Below are 17,980 nucleotides of genomic sequence, written 5' to 3' on the forward strand. Positions count from 1 at the left end.
AATCCCTGGTGGGCAGTGTGGAACCTGTTGTTCCTACCTGTATTATGTTTAAACATTGCTGTGAATGTAGCGGCTACTATTGCCATTGGTGCTTTGCTGGCATGACCCTGATAGGAGACTGTTACATTCAATGTACAGTATGCAATGAAACAAAGAACCATTGATTTTTTACGCACATTTGATGATGCGTGTGTCTTGACCTTAAGAATTTCCAAAACTGTGTTAAGGAGTTGCAGCTGGGATAGTCTTGAACTTTTTTTTATTACATTTCGATTTATTACATCTTCCATACAGCATGTCAGGCAATTACTCCGTTCAGGTGCCACGAACCCCGTTCTATCCCACCTTTTATTCCCTTCCCCACCCTTTCTGGAACTTTCTATGACTCCACAAATCTCATTTATTTCTCCTAAGAGTCTCCCAACTTAGCTCCTCATTTCCAGCTAGTTTTCCCAGACGACCAATTCGATTTGAATGTTGTTCATCTTCAAATCTGATTGCGCGTGCCCTACGTTGGCTTCTCCTGTGATGGCTCCTCACCAATGAGAGTTGGGCGTGCTATTCGAACGCAAGAGCCGTTAAACCTGGTGATTGTATGTTTATTTATTTCCAAATAGAGTTTGCCTCTCGGCATCCCTTACAAATGGATTAATCGATGCATCACTATGCCTTCACGTAGGCACACCCGATTATAATGTGAGAGAAGCTTAGGTTGAACATAATTTTACCCCCCAAAATATTCTTCTGACTTTTTTCTTGATATATTTACTCAATGCTTCTTGTTATTGTTTGACAATAATAATACATCCAGTGCAGATGTCCAGACTGTTTTAAGGTTCCAATCATGTAATAAAAATAGGACAACTTGCACAAAGTGTGTAAAACATACAAAACAGCCTCGGTTTTTGTTTGCCTCTGTTTGAGAGTTATGCCAGTAAAATATTGTTTAAACAAAGCAAAGGTCCCTTCGTCATGTCCACCAAGCAGAGGGGTGCCACGGTTGTGAAATGTTAACTACCTCGCCTGGTATACAGGAGGTCGTGGTTTCGATTCCAACTCAGACGCCTCTATATTTGGAGTTTGTATGTTCTCCCCGTGGTCGCATGGATTTTTCTCCGGGTCCTGCGTTTTTTTCCTCCACATTTAGAAACATGCGTTTAGAGTATTTCGCTGCTATACATTTCCACATAATAATACACTTCGTTGAGCAATCGTTTGTGCCCAGGTCGCTTCTGAAAAAGAGCTATATTAGCTCATTGGGTTTTACCTGGTAAAATAAAAAAATAGTTTAATTTTATTGTTTCGTAAATAGAGGAACCAATTAATTTCTCGCTAGCTTTCTTCAATGAGATGTGATGCCCATCTGGTTGTCTCCACCAGACGGGCATAATTGAAAACCAGGTAAGCTTCCATGGAGCAACAGTTCTTCCGATTGGACAGTGTGTGTATATATATATACAATGGACACCAAACCACATTGCAATCAGCCACACCTAGAAAATCAATTTTCACAGACGGTATCAAATGTAACATTCTGCGCGCACCACCCTGGTGTGAGTGGTCTGACATGTACACTCGTGAATACTTGAGTCCAGTGGGTCGCGAATAGGGAATATGTTACATTTAGTAACTCGCGAATATGCGAAACTCGCAAATCGCGAGGGTTTACTGCATAGCTCAGTGGGCATTACCTAGTAAAATATAAATCGTTTAGTTGAGTGAAATAAAAATAGTGTAGTTTTTGGAAATTCACCAAAAATGTAAACAGTAAAAAATAAATCTATTATTCAACCCATGATCTGTCACCCTTTCATCAGTGCCAGAACGCCAGAACACACTGCCAGAGCACATTGAAAGTGTTTGAATAATCAACGGCTGGACATTGCCTCCGGTCCCCCTCTCCGACCCTTGCCGCTTCCCATTGGCAGTATTCAGCTCGATGGACATGTCACGGCCTGTGTCCATGACCACGGCGGGACAGTGCCGGCTGGCACCGCTCATCCCCGTCGTTCTGGACTGCAGCCACCTGTACGACTACATCGTCAAGCTGCTTTTCAAACTGCATTCATGTGAGTAAAGGAGAGCTGGCAAAAAAAGCTTCCCCCACCCTTCCTCTCAATTCTGAATTTCACAGCAACTCCATGTAAGGATTGAAATTCAGATGTGTGTTCTTTGTGGAATGTTCTTCCGATCCTCCCTCCTGCCTTCTGCCCCTTCCAATTTCAAAGGACTTAATTGTTTGTTTTACAATACAGTAGAACTTTTTAATATAAACTGATACGTATCTCCCTCTAGTTGGTGCCACAAGTGCTGTGGATAAGAGGCGTGCTTATTCTATTTTTTCGGCATACAGTTTGTATTTTACAGGGTTTTTATTTGGTTGCATTTATTTTTAAGGATGTCAGCCACATTAACTTAAAATATGTTTTTTTACCCGCGGCAGAATTGTCACATCTTACAAAATGTCTTGTGTAGTACAGATCCAATCGACTGCTTGCAAGCTCGATTTGTTTTGCTCAAAAATACATGTGTGGGAGAACTATGTTAAGTCTACAAAATAGTGTACACTCAGACCCTGGTTGTTGGATTCATATGGGCTTGTGTGTACATGTGTTTGTTGGACTGTCCTGCAGGGTTATTACAGCCCTCGCCACGGAACATTTTCACTGGAGGTTTAGTGCTGCATATTTTGAGGCAAAAGAAATGTGCATCTGTGCAAGTGGCGTAGCGCTGAGCTGTGTTGTGAATTGATCTCCGCGCTTGTTTTCTGCACCATTGTGTGGTGGTTTTTGAAAGCCTTCTTTAGAACAGAATGTACTTCTGGGTACTTTATACACATTTGCAATTCTGTTTTGTGTATTACAAACGACATTTTGGGATAGTCCTTCAAAAAGATAAATGTTACCCTCCACAACTCGGCTTAAGCGCATTGGGTGCCACAGTAGCGATATGTTAACTACCTCGCCTGGTATACAAGCAGTCGTGGGTTAAATCCCGACCCTGACGCCTGCTGCTGTATATTTGAAGTTTGAATGTTTCTCTCCCTGTGGTCGTGAGGATTTTTCTCCAGGTCCTCGAGTTTTTTCCCTCCATATTTAGAATCGTGCGTTTAGAGTTAATTGGTTGGTATACTTTTCCAGGTTGCTTCTGAAAAAGAGCGATACATCTAAGTGGGCCTTGCCTGATAAAATAAAAAATAGCTTTAACAGTGTTCTAGTTTTACAAAAATTTGAAGACTAGTCTGTAAATAAATCTTGCATTTGTAAAATGTTACAGATATGGTGCTAAAAATATAAAACGTATAGTTCGGTACGGTACATGAATCGACAAATGAAAGGACGGTTGACGGGAAAGAACGAAGACGCGTTGCTTCCTATTGAGGCCATTCGGGCAGCAACTCGTTGCAAATGAGATAATTTGAGCACTGTAAGCAAAGTGCTTATTAGATATGGTGTGTAAATATTTCATAGTAAAATCAAACTTCAAGTGGAGGAAGCTGTAATGGACCATGAATAGCTATTCACCTCAATGGTACATTATGAAGGTTATACATTGGTGGCATGAAAACCATATTACAGATATTGTACCTCAGTGCCATGAGCGTCACTGTACATTCCACAGAATAACATGCATCATGTGTGCTCAGGTCTTCCTGCTGATACACTGCAAGGTCACAGGGACCGATTTCTGGAGCAGTTTAAGAAGTAAGTCAATGCATTAATCAGAAGAGCACCATTTTAAAATGTTTTTCTTGGACGAACTGTTCATCTGCAATAAAATCCATTAATGCACGTGTCGTGACATTGGGGATGTCACTGTGTGGTGCCGGCCCTAGAGGACCATGGCGTGCGATGTACTTGCATCGCGGATAGCATCATGTGTTACAGAGTGATGCCGGCTCCAGCAGAGCACGGCGTGTGATGCTCTGTCATCGCGTACACCCCGTAGGCGGGTGTAGTACCAGCCCTAGCGGGGCTTGGTGAGCGCTGGGATAGCGAGGGCACCACGCATAGCGTGCAGTGCGGGCTCCCACTAGAGGGAGCAGGAGAGTGTCAGCCCAGGGACAGTGTTGCCCCGGGCCATGGCACTCTGGTTGACCCCGTAGGCACGTGATCCGGAGTGTCCATAGGGAGGCCCCCAGGTAGGGGGGCTAAGGGGTGATCACGTGTCCGGGGAGAGCTCTCTAGAGGGATCGAGAGAGGGCTGGAACACTCTCGAAGGTGGGCGGGGCCAAGGGCGGAGCCGGCCCCGACCCGGGAGGATATAAGGTGGGTCCCTGGGAGGGACCGGGGTTGCTTCGTTCTGCAAGCTGGAAGCTCCACGTTGTACATCTGAAAAGGCACCAACACGTGGCCCGGGACCCGAGTACGGGTCCGGTCCGTCCCGTCGTAGCCATAACTTCTGTATGGTAGTGTAGTTAGCTGGGTGGTCACCACCCTCGGCTGTATCTGGTAAAGGTGCAGCTACCCCTTTATATGCGTGTTGTGTAATAAATGTGTTGCCTCTGAAGAAGAACGTCTGCGACTCAGTTGGACCCACTACACTTGCATGTGGTTGTGATCAACTTTGAATATCCAACGGCTCTAGATAATCATGATCATTATGGGCAGAATGTGGAGACTTAAATGGTTATTATTTCAGGCATTTGTTTGCTCACATTGAAAAAAGATCTCAACTTCTTCGGCCTTCAAAATATATTGTTTTGCAATAGTGGTGCTAATATTGCGAACATGATGGCCTTAACAATTATAATAATAATAATCTGTAATGCGATGATGCAACGCTTAGGTGAGCGTAATTTAATAATATAATTATCAAATCAACAGAACACGAACACCCAATTTACTGCAGCCTTCTCTGCTCTTACATAAGACTGCTCTCACATTAATAATCATGTTCTCACATATGAGACCTCAATATGAGGTTAGCTTTTGCCACCCTTGAATGCCAGAAGCTAAACTATCTTTGTGCATTTTTACATGACCTACGAATATCACGTAATTAACAATACTTTAAAAACTATAATCAACGCAAGGATATGTCTTGAGACATTCTCCACCATGACCGTGATGGATAAAAAATGTGATAACTTATAGTTTTTGTTGTTGGTGGTGTTCATGGAGTTTCAAGACTGTTACGCAAAACATTCACAAGCATGTGCATTACACGCTGGATTTCAAAATTCAATATTTGTTTAAATTCTGTTTATTCTGTGCAGGTTGAAGGAATACTTGCATCGCTCCAGCAACTTGCAGTACTTCAAGAGGCTCATTCAAATCCCTCAGTTGCCAGAGGTAAGAGATGATGGCCAAGCTTGACATGTTTTATAAAGTCTTCCAATGTCTTCACAGGGGACTGAATTGGTGTTGTACTTGTGCTGCCCATTGGTGACTTTTCAGCATCGCAAAATATCCCATTTATTTAACGTTGCTTTACTGTATCACATCGGCTGGCATTTTTTCACGCACGGTAACACTCAAGTGCACCGTGTCCTGTTTGTGGCGAAACGTAAAAAAAAATGTTGCCGGGCTCTGGGCCACGTTTTTCAGATCCCCCCCAATTTCCTGCGTGCGTCGGCGCTGTCCGAGCACGTGAGCCCAGTGGTGGTGATCCCCGAGGAGTCGGCGTCTCCGGACAGTGAGGCCGTGCTGGAGACAGACGATCTGGTGGACACGGACTCCACCTCAACACAGGTATGTACGTCCACCCGCCTCGCATTGAAGCAACTTGAAAACATTCACCTAATGATGTATGTTTTTGGCAGAATTTTTTTACACTTTTTTTAATGAGAATATCCATATTCCAAGAGAAATTGTGATTATTACCTACTATAATCACTCAGAGATGTCTGTCCGTCCCGTGTGTGACTTCACTACACGAGGCCCACCCCCCCCTCATTAATATTCATGAGTGGGTGGATTTTTACACTAGCGCAGAGGAAGGTTGAACTGAATGAAATAATTTATTACGCAAAGTCGCTTCAAATATGACGTTTATTTACAGAAAGTGACGGTAAAAAATAAATCTACGCAGCACAGTGCTACATCCGTACGTGATGTCACTGCAAAAGAGCCGCCCCCCTTAATTCATATTCATGCCCGCTTGGAAATTTACACAAACGCACAAGAAGGTTGCGCACTCCACATGCCGCACCCCTCCCCTCATTAATAATCATGAGACGGGTGATGTCACTCCACATGCCGCACCCCTCCAAAATAACCATTAGCGGGTGACGTTACTCCACATGGGGCAACCCCCCCAATCATTAATCATGAGCTGAATAATTTTTATATTGAATATTTCAGATTTACTGCAATATATACCCATCCATGGACGGGCAAATAAGCTAGTTACTACTATAATGAGCCAAGAATGTCTGTTTGTGTGTAACGCGCGTGACGTCACTCCACATGCAGCACCCCCCCCCCCCCCCCGTCATTGATATTCATGAACGGGTGACTTTTTACACTCACGCAGAAGAAGGTCGAGCGGAAATATTTTTTTCGCAAACTCGCTTTAAGTTTCACGTTTCTTTATTGAAAGTTAATCTAATAAATAATTCTACGCAGCAACAAAGTGGATTTGGTGTCTTGATTTATTTCTTCAGCACTTGAGACAAAAGGTAAGTCTAATTTATGCTTCTACATTATGGTAAAATATACATTTCTCGGTGATTTTCCAGATATTGTATCGAATTCTAATTTATATCAAACCCAGCGACGGAAAGCAGAATAGAATAAAGTATCAGACCAGTGAACTTGAACAAATTGATGGTCAGTTATATACAGTGCTACAGTGAACTGCAGTAAAGTGTTTTATGACTTCGTTTTGTGCCAGATTCACTGCCATTAATACAGTGCTACAGTGAAATGCAGTGAAGTGTTTGATGACATACTTTCGTGCAAGATTCACTGCCATTAAATTTGCACAAGATACAATTATACTGTGCTCAATTTTTTCGTACATATCACAGCTTCCGTCCAAGGACGGGCAAAGAGGCTAGTTCAATATGATTACCAGGAGCAGTGGTACATACCTCTAATTTATTGCTTTGAAGGTGAGGTTGGTGGATTGTGCAAACATTCGTGTGTGTTTTGACACTCCAAATTTACAGGACTACAAGGTTGCTCGTAGATCACAGCAGGGAAAGTAGGTTGCTGACCCATTTGTATGAATTTTGAGTTGGGTTTACATTTATGAGTTAAGTTTGAAGCAGATTTCTCCAGTTACTCTATTTTGTCCTTACGGAAATAATTTGTGCAATGTATTCATCGTGTTCTGCTTTTGATATTAATACAAAGCACGTTTTCAATTTCCATGAGCATGCAAAACAAATGAGGGTTTTAGGCCTTTAATGCGACTTTTTGTATTGGACATTTGCACCTCCATAATAATACATAAAATAAAAATATAAGTAAATTAACAAGGCAACCAAATATTAAATAATTTTGTTATTTGTTTATGTGCAGCATCTTGAGAGGCATTCACATTTAGATGCTGCATATACCATATTGTACTGTTTTGCAATCTACTGCTGGATGAAGGCCTCCCCATACCGGGTCGATCATGGGACTGTTTGACCGTACTGCACCATGTTGGTCTGTGTGGTGTGGGGTTGGTGAGGGAGAAGGGGTGAGGAGGTAACACCCGTTTTGGATATCACTCACCACTGATATAATAGCCATGGCTATTAGGAGGGCGACTGCCTCCAACTGCCCGGTAGCGTCCTTCACGAGCCTCCTCCACAGAGGCCGATCTTGACACCGCTCGTACCAGTCATCGGCAAGTCCACTCAGCTCCACATCCTCCTGTACCACATCACTCCATCTCTTCTCTAGCCCATGCCGCGTCCGTTTAGCCTCCTGTATCCGGCCGAACAAAAGCTGTTTAGGCATGCGGTGACTGGGCATGTAGGCTACGTGACCCAGCAAACGCAGCCTTGCCTGCCATACATCTAGTAGTCTCACACACACATGGTCTGATGCAACATTCCAGAAGGCCCCTTTTACTGAGTTTTTTTGTTTCGCTGTATGTGCACAGTGCTAAGCGGTATGCCCCTGGGTTAATATTTTGATCGATATTGTCAACTCATACTTTTTTACTGTGAGTTATAGGAAGTTTTAAAATAATTAACTGGCACCAGAATATGATAGATGCCCTCTGAAGAATGATGCCCTCAGCAAAAATTGTAGGTGAATGTTATCTGACATTAAACTAATTTTTTGAAAGTTAATTTATAAAAAGCATACATTCGATATGTAATGAACATAACAGGTTTTGAAAAAAGGCACATTACAATTATTTTAATATACACAGGTAATTTAACATGTAATGTATAAATTAAGATACTCAATGAAACGAGTTGTATTTACAATAAAATGTTACCGAAGTTAAAAAATGCAGTTTGTACTCTATGGGGGCAGATTAGATTTTACTTCGCATATAAAAAACAAATCCTAAAAAACGAAGCAACAAAAAAATAGACTTGAGTGTGGCTATGGGGCATTTCAGGTCATTGTTGACGACTTCACAGTGTTGGCGAAGATCCAACCAACCCTGGTTTATGTGCGTCGTTGTTTTGATTTATCCAGACAGGCTTTACAAAATATAAAGGCACGGAGAAATAACAAGTCAGGAGACGAGAGTTCGAAGCGGTGGTTACAGTGTCGACCGGTGAAGCTGGATCTCAGGATTTTACCCTCAGCCCACTGTGTGTGATGTGAGCTCTGTGGAAGGGTGTGTGTCGTTCAAACGCTGGTATTGCTCGTCACAAGGGAACTAAACAGGAAACAAATGTAACAACCGACTACAGATGCAGGAGGGGTCATGGTGCTTGGGAAAAGACTGTCTCATGATGATGAGGAAATATAAAATCCTTGCTACTTCTTTTTACCTTTCACTCTCTTACATGTTCTAAATAATGCGTAGGGAACGCATTTTTATTGGGGTGTTTTTGGCCACTATAATTTAGAATTCTCATGTAAAATTTATAAAAAATATGTATTTATTTCGGTTTGTTAAACTTAAAACAACCAAACACTCATCTGAGTTGCTCCTTTAACTGTGGGGGAAAACAATATTTATTTCAGTATAACAGCAATTTTTTTATGCTTGTGCCTGCATTATTACCCATCATCAGTGGCAACTGAGTAAGTTTGCTTGCAAAAAACGATTATATTAAATTCCGACTACATTCTATTCTATTTTGGATTTATTTAGCGCCCTTTCTAGGGCACTTTAAAATTCATAACCATGCGCAGCCCATTCCAGAAGTACAACGTAAGCATTTTAATCCACATTTTTGCCTTTCAGAAGTCAAGATTGCTAGACAGGAAATTATTTCCGCTACTGGCATGCAAAGAGTTACGTTGACCCCAAGGGGATGGATTCTGTATGTATGTTGAACTTCTTTCGCACTGTACGTAGCCAACCGTGCTCATCGGAGGTCTGAGGGAAGGACAACAAACTAAATACAGAAAACAGTTCTAAAGAAATGAGTTTTCAATCTAGATTTAAAAGTACACTGCTCCAGTGGCTTCCTAACATTGGCAGGAAGAGCGTTCCAGACGGCCGCATCTGAAAGCGCGCGATGCAGTGACCGTTTTTGTTCGATGGCTAGCCAAAAGCCATTGTGTTAATGACCTGAGTTTGTGTGACGGTTTATACTCCTTGACGAGAGCAGCAAGATATTGTGGTTCATTTGTGGCAAGCACTTTGTTAATGAGTACGACCTTATAATGTATTAATTCGGCAACCGGAAGCCGATGCAGCTCAGCGAGCACTGCACGGACATAATCAGATCTCAAGCTTTCAGGCATTGGAGACACTCGGCCCTTAATGTTCCTGCACGTAGCAAGGCACAGTTTATCTTTAACTAGGTGGAGCACGCAAATACCAGTCACTGAAATGAACCAGAACCTGTGCCTTTCCATTGCTCTCCCCACAAATCAGTACCATGTCTGACTACTTGGAAAGACACATGTCGATGACTCTGGTCTGATACCTATAAAGTTATTGGTTATGTTTCTGGAGCAAGAAGGAAAATGTGTAATACAACATAAGTGTCTAGGCCAATCAAAACTCTATACTATCTAACATTGCCACTGCATGTTGGGAATATATCAATGTTGCATCAAGTATATAAGACAATTTATTTATATATTTTTTTAATGCATGAACAAAGTCAAATGAGTAACACGTGTGCATAGCACATGCAATGCAGCTTACTTTGTTAATGTGTGTCCCAGAGGTTATTATACAGTATTGCCATGTTGATGACCATTCCCGACTTCTGCAGGCGATTTTCAGCTTGTAATATGTAAATGCAAAAGCTGGTGCGGTGGAAACTCATTCTTGGAAGATGCTCACGCACAATATTCAACAATCAAAATTGAAGCTCCACACGTCTGTTGTGCATCTTTTAGCGACGCTTGACCATAGTGGAGTTTGCGGTGGGCATTTTCTGCCACTAATGGTCACCTCTGTATTCTGGGTTTAGCGTACATTTGTATAACAAAAATCAAATAGTGATTATTAAATTTTACACCTACGTGACTTTCCCGAAAGAACCAAAGAGTATGGATTTCTGCAGTCACGAAAGCTTCAAATCAAGATTGATTCGTACATTTCGGATTCACGCCATTCGTATCGCACATGGCTGTCATTGAGGTGCTTGTTTAAAAAATATAGTTTACCAGTAGAGGGCGATGTGGCTCCGTGTTTTTTTCCCCAATGAAGTAATTTGCAAGTACTGTAATTCGTAAAATTTGCACAAATTGAATTTTCCAAACATTACATTTCGACTGTGAATTGACTTTAAGGGATTTATAAGAATATATATGAAGCTAATGTAATTATATTTGGAGGGAATACAGGACATGCTTGCACGGGCAGTCTCCATCAAATAGCTGCCGCCAAATCAGAATAGCAATCGGTTCTCTTGCACACAGGAGCTTGCCAACTCTGCAGTAGCTAATTTCAGCAGACATTGATTTTGTGTCTTGTTGGTAATGTGATATCTCGGGCACCCACTCGTATATTGGCAGAATACCTCTCATCCTTGCTTTTATTAGTCTCTCAGACAGGCTGTTGAAGAGTTCGTGCAAGTTAACCTGCCAAAAGCATCACTTGTAAACAATGCATTCTTTATTCTTGCATTGCTGTACGAGTGCAGTGCACGGTCAAAGATATACTGTAAACAGGATGTTTAAAATCTAATGAGCTTGCGGTAATCACTTGTGTTTGTCTTGCTCAGCTTTTTGAACGTTATCAAAAACATTCCCGTGGTGGCTGTGTGCTTGGCTAAATAGTGCTACCCCCTTGTATAAATAAATGGTGATCCTTTTTGTAAGTGAGCAGGTCATTGAAAACATTGTGTAACTTGAGTTGTTGGTTGTCTCCATCTAGTGGAGGATTTTAAAATGGATGGTGTTTGTCGATTCAGCAGATACCAGGGCAGATACCAGGGCAGATACCAAGGGCGTTCATTGTGCGTTATCAGATTTAGAACAGACGAAAATGAAATTGCCCTTTTATTGAATCCGCCATGAATTATCGTAAGCATCGGTGATACCACAACCCCTATAACGTGCTATGTTGGTCACAAGTATTATATTTAGTTACATTTCTTCCAGATTAGCCTACCCTCATCATTTTATATATACCCGATAGCATCATATCTCAGAAGTAATTGAAGCTCGAGCCTGGTTAGTACTTGGGTGGGGTAGCTACCTAGGCTTTCTAGCTGTTTGGAGCCACAAGATGGCGGTGCTGAGTCTCACCTCCCTGTTCAATCATGTGGGGTTACACCACATACATACAGGGTAATTGTTCGTTGAAAACTAGGCAGTTACAGAAACAGCGGGTCATTCATTTTCAAAATATGATGCTTCTCATCCACTCTGTTGTTTACCCGCAGAGAATATATAAAAAAGTGCATACTGACGTCATCACCTGATTCATTATTATTCTAGTCTCCTTGAGCTCCAATTATGAGTTGATCCAGTCTAGATTTGAAGTTTTCGTGACTGCAGGAATCCATACTCTTTGGTTCTTTCGGTAAAGTCACGTAGGTATAAAATAAAATAAACCAAAGAGTATTGATCCAGTCTGTTATTTTCAGGAAACCTGTGGTGAGGCACATGGGGTATTTTCTCAGATATTCGGGCCCTGTTGTATCTTATGCGGTAATATTGCTTAATAATTGCACTGGTTTATGTATTTGAAAATAGTATTTTATCCATTGCTCATTCTGTAGTGCAGTGCAAGGGCATCTCCTTGGCTGTTTTCCCTGGAGGGGGGAAGTTCGTGTTAGCGTAGGATGATCAGTTGCGTTTTTTTGTTGACTTGTATTTGCTTTTATTATAATTTATTTGAAGAAGTTCTGTGCAGGTGTATAACATAATACAATTTTTGGTTAAATCCATACTTCCATTTTTGGAGGATGATGCTAATTCGATTGTGCGAGTATAATTGGCATTATTCACACACAATCTAACCCAAAATACTAATTGTGAATTTTAATATTCGTCGTGAAAAATATATAGACATTTCTGAACGTGGTAATAAACTCATAATCTTAGCTTCAAGAAAATGATTATCTGATTGTTAATTCAGGAAAAATATAGTTTATATTATACTTCTTGGCCAGAACAAAAAGAATGCCACCAGACCGATGTTTTGTTCTGAAACTGACAATAGTAAATTCTACATACATGTGTTGCAGTGATGTACGGTGAGGTCAATGGCTGGGTAGGCACTACCTAGTGTCCTAGCCAGATTCACACACGGAGGGGGGCGTGGCCTCACGAAAGGGGGCGTGGCCTCACTGAGGGGGCGTGTTAGACACGTGCCCCTCAGTGAGGCAGATGTGATAGCTGCCTCCCCTGGTGTTTTTTCATTGCAGTTTCATGACGAGACCAGCGAGCCTAAATCTCTTTATAGACTTACGTGAAATAAGTTACCTGGAGTATGGAAGGCGAGGACATGAAATGAAGGGGTCTACAAACATTACATTGGTGACATTTTGAGATAGTAACAGGCGCGCGCTTACTGCCCGCGCTCCATCCAGTTACTGAGGGGTTGCGCAATCAGAGGGGAGGCCAAGCGCGTCGCTGCCTCACCTCTCGTCTCTTCCTGTATTTGCAGCGGAACTCCGCAAATTTTTCAATTTTGACTATAAAAATGATTGGAATCGTACAGAAATGACATTTATAACACAGATCAGTGGAAAATCGTAATATTTATTTTATTTTATTATTTTATTTTATGCCTCCCCTGACCACACGTCGCTGATGTGTTGTTATCGAATTCTGTATTCTGGCCAAAAATGTGATTCTTTCATCGATATTACATGCAATTGTCAACGCACTGTATTTTTCAATTCAGAAACAAATCCAATTTTAAGCTACTTGTGCCAAAGTGCTGTGCAGTGCAGTCCCTTCAGACACCTTACACATCGTGCAAACATAACAAGTAATCATGTATCATCTACCACTTTGATTAATTTCTCTGCACCAACTTTTATGTTTTTTGCCATTTTTAAGTCACCATACTTCTATGTTTTATGCAGCGTATACTATAAAAGTTTTACAAATTCCAATCTCACACTTTTCCATTAACAAGTTCAGCAGTGTTCTTTTTTTAATCTCATATTTAATGCACATTCTTCTTATTAAGTTGTGGTATGAGTAAAAAAAACTATGATAGTTGCAATGTGTTTTCCTAATCTACACCAGCACAGGGGAATTATTATTGTAGGGCCCTTTAAATTTTTCTCTTGCCATATAATTTTTACAACCTCCCCATGTGAAACATTTTTGGAGAGTTGTTGAGAACAAGTGGCAGAACAATGCAGAATTCAAAAAAGATTAATTCTTAAGGGACCCTATTAAAACCAGGATGGGATATCCAGGAGAATTCACAGTGTCATTTTTCTTCTGTCGTTTTAGAGCCAATTCGACGATCGTTTTGATGACTTGTTTGGAAGTTCCACAGTCAGCACACCTTTCAACTTCAACAGCCAGAATGGTGTCTCCCGGGACGAGCGGTGGGTATGACACACGGACAAAAGATCTATAACACAAATAGTCTGTGCTAATGTGGACATAAGTCACTGTTTGGTATTTAATACAAGGTAGTTTTTTGCATCACAAAATGTCAATAAATAAAATCAACTGTTCATTTTGCAGGGCTGTCAAACAAATTAGTTAATTTGTGCCATTAGTTGAAAAAACTGTTTCCAAACATACTGCATATTGCCATTCATGTGTATGATTGGTTTTGTTTTATGTGCAAGTGCTGCCAATATTGTAAAAATGGGTAGTAGTAGTGGGCTTTGCCTGCGTTACATGGCGTCATTGTGACACTTCCAAAAACATCACATTTTAAAAATAATATGTCATTAGGATTCACCACCATTTTATACCTTTTGGATACAAACGTCACTCTTGGTTTTAAAGTTAATTTATGTTTTCTTATGACCATAGACTCAACTATAGATGTACAACATTTATATTTCCTAGTCCTTCTGGAGTATCATTTGAATTTACATCCGTCAATCCCTTGCTCACAACCATCAATAATAAAATTGTGATTGGAGCTTGAAATTAGCACCACACTGATGTAAACTCTAAACCTCATTAAACAGCATTAAATTATATCAAAAACAAGGCACACTAATTTAATATATGTGTGTATATTCGTCATTAACATTTTACAGTGTTCTTGATTAACACTTCCACAGAAAATTACTTCTTATTATTGTCATTGCTTTCTATGTCTCCATGCTTACTTGTAATTTTTCATCTCATCCTGTAATAATAGTGAACTCGTGGTGGTATTTTTCTTAATAAAAAATTACGGCTGCTGATTATCTCTGTTAATAAAGTCACTGAACTGAAGTATTTAATTCGGGTTCATTGATAGTGAATTCAGTTGCCCTGGAAATCATTTATATTCTTGTAAAATTACTAAGGCTCTCGTTACCAATCTTTAACAGATGTATCAAATCTTCTCTGTTCACAGGGACAAGCTTATCGAGCAGCTTTACAGGGAGATCAACGCCTTGAAAGAGGAGCTGGACACCCAACGGCTGGAGGTGCCGCGGCCTTAATTTCCATTTCACATCGCAATTCACGTTCATGAGCATTGTGTAAGGCTTCTTGTGAATCTCAAAGGGATTCGCACTGAGAGAGTCCCCTTCACCACGTTTACACTGCTCATTTAACCAGCAGCGTACACTCGTGCCTCTTCAGCAATCATTTTGTGACCACATTGAACTGAGGAACAGCCACGGATTGTGCGTTTGGAAAACTGAATTAGCTACAGTGCTAAACTCTCCTATTTATACTATTATTAAAACCGATTGAGCTAAATATATGCAATAGGTACGTTAAAATAACGATACAAAATATGATTGCAGGAATGTGAAAAAATGTCATTTTAATTTAGTATTTGACGAAATTCCACGTGAATTAATTTACACATTGTGCTTGTGAGGGAGTTCTTTATTGCTGTGAAACCTTTTCTCTGCTGGTCATACTGAATTAGTACGTTTCTTAAATCCCCGCACCTTTATCCACCAAGCAGTATACATTCATATGCCACAGTAAGTCGATTTGCAGGACACACGTGTGGTGTGGTAAAGCGTGGGTATCCCCACCTCCTTTAAGATGTTTGGTGGATGAATCGGCCACATAGCCTCGAGAGGGGCTCTCTAGAGCTCCCTCTCCTGGAGATCATTCTACCAGCAATGGCACGAGCAAGAGGTTGCATAGCTGCGCCTTTACTGCTTACATGTTTCTGTGTGTGTTGGAAGGTATTGTATGAAGCAAGCCAGTCAACCCATGGCACCTGGGTCTGTCCCGTGACCTCCTGCCAGTGAGCCTTCAACACTTCATGTCACCGCCACTTAGTGGCGAAGGGCGTTTGTTGTTGTACGAAGCAATACCGAGATCCTCGTGTTTCTCTGGCAGACGGAGCGCGTGGCGTCGGCCCTGCGTAGCCGACTTGGGGAGCTGGAGGCCGAGCTGGCGGAGGCACGGCACCTGCGCGGCCAGGCGTGGGACGAGACGGAGTTTCTGCGCACTGAGCTCGAGGACGTCAAACGGCGATCCGAGGACACGGAGAAAACCCAGAAGAGTCTCACTGAGATAGAGAGTCAGTGGGGCACGTGGGACAGACTGAGACACAGTTGTGGCGTGCACTCACATTTGAGAATAAGAGAGATTGGTTTGGGGAAGTTGGACGAAACATTACCAAATGAATCATGAGAGCTCCACAACTACAAGACGATGCTAAATCTTGTGAACTTTTCTCTGTGCCTCCTAGAACGGGCGCAAGCGAATGAACAGCGCTACAACAAGCTGAAGGAGAAGTACACGGGACTGGTGCAGAACCACGCCGACTTATTGCGCAAGGTTCGACTTTTTCACACGTAGCACGTTTTACTTTCAAATTAACGTCTTTACCAAAGTGGTAACATACCGTTTTAAATTTATTTATTTTTCTTTCTCATAATGATTGGCGGAGTTGCCTTTTAAAACGGTCGGGAATTGCGATAGCTTGCATGATGTAAGCACCGGTTGATGTAACAACGGTGCTCCGGTGCGGGACGCAGAATGCAGAGGTGGCTCGCCAGCTTACAACCGTGCGGCAGGCCAAGGAGGAGGCGGAGACTGCTCGGCAGCAGCTGCAGTCCTCCATGCAGAGCATCATGCACCGAGCAGAGGAGCAGGTGGGAAAAACAAAACTGTTATTGGTTGTGCTAAGGCACACACGTGCCACAGTACACTATAGTCATGCTTTACATCTAGTAATTATCTAAAAGTACACAAGTACACATATGTTGAACTTGTTTTGCACCGTACGTAGCCAACCGTGCTAATTGGAGGTGCGGGGGAAGGACAACAAACTAAACACAAACAGGGTAGCGTCATAAGTTGTGTATGAGCTTCACTGGCGTCCTGTTAAACGCATTCTGTATAATCTTGCGGTCCTCTGTTCCAAGGCACACATTCTCGGTCAACCAACCTATTTAGCTTCTGCTATCTGAACTTATGTTCTATCTCGCAACCTCCGATCTGCCTCGAGTGGCCCCCTTGTCAAGGCCGTTTCTAGAACCAGACCAGGCAAACGTCTCTTCTACGTCGGAGCTTCAGTCACCTGGAATTAATTATCTCCTCTCTCACCGTGCACATCAGCGGCAGTGTCGACCTTTTGATATAATCTCGTATTTTTTCTGTAATTTATTCTCCCGTGCCTCCTGAATGTCCTTTTAAAGTTAAATTTGTGCATGTTACAAACTTAATAATTAATGAATGAGTCGATATATTTCCGTATTCAAATGAGCATGGAACAATTTTGCATACACAATAGCATTGTGCTCGATTGTATGATTGTTAGGTGGATAACGTTCAGTGTTGTATTAGCACTATAATATGCTCTTACCTACTTTTATTTTATTATTTTTGTCCTGGTCTGCCTTGAATAATTGTCCTCGGTATAGACACTCTTGAGGTGTTTTTACAGTTGTGTCCCTCCAACATATATCTTCAGTTAATTGTTGTGCATTACTTAGTGAATTTGTTGTGCATTACTTTCTGTGTTACTAATTTTTTATCGACAGCCCAAATCTGTAGCCTTCTTTATTAGATTGTCAGATTATTTTATGTCATTTATTTTAATGTTATAACGACTGTGTCATCAGAAACTCTGGGATGGATGATAATATCTCTATTTATGTTCATGCGTAGAATTTTTTTTTTCAACACATCTTATTACATCGTTGTGAATAGCCTTGATCAGAGTGTATCTCCTTGTCTCCCCTTGTGACATGCATTTTTTGTTACTTTATACTTACACGTAGAGTATACCAGTAAAAATAATAGACGTGTTACATGCTTCATTTGATGTGTGTATCATCAGCATGATAGTATTTTAATTGGTGATCCGATGCCCCATTTATATATTTAATAATTAG

The 17,980-nt window shown here is 41.4% G+C and overlaps 1 protein-coding gene across 4 annotated transcripts in view; it reads left to right on the plus strand.

The window, feature by feature from the left end:
* Nucleotides 1-17,980, plus strand: part of LOC144933141 (huntingtin-interacting protein 1-like) — a 124,627-nt gene that overhangs the window by 59,846 nt on the left and 46,801 nt on the right. For 3 of the 4 annotated variants that reach the window (XM_078857730.1, XM_078857727.1, XM_078857729.1), the window contains exons 8-16: nt 1,929-2,069; nt 3,647-3,704; nt 5,219-5,294; nt 5,550-5,693; nt 13,950-14,047; nt 15,025-15,097; nt 15,975-16,167; nt 16,330-16,418; nt 16,619-16,735. In XM_078857730.1, the coding sequence (XP_078713856.1) occupies nt 1,929-2,069; nt 3,647-3,704; nt 5,219-5,294; nt 5,550-5,693; nt 13,950-14,047; nt 15,025-15,097; nt 15,975-16,167; nt 16,330-16,418; nt 16,619-16,735 (989 nt within the window). The remainder of the gene's footprint in view (nt 1-1,928; nt 2,070-3,646; nt 3,705-5,218; nt 5,295-5,549; nt 5,694-13,949; nt 14,048-15,024; nt 15,098-15,974; nt 16,168-16,329; nt 16,419-16,618; nt 16,736-17,980) is intronic. The other variant, XM_078857728.1, reaches the window with a different exon arrangement.

This window comes from Lampetra fluviatilis, chromosome 6 (assembly GCF_964198595.1).
Source record: "Lampetra fluviatilis chromosome 6, kcLamFluv1.1, whole genome shotgun sequence".
NCBI lineage: Eukaryota > Metazoa > Chordata > Hyperoartia > Petromyzontiformes > Petromyzontidae > Lampetra > Lampetra fluviatilis.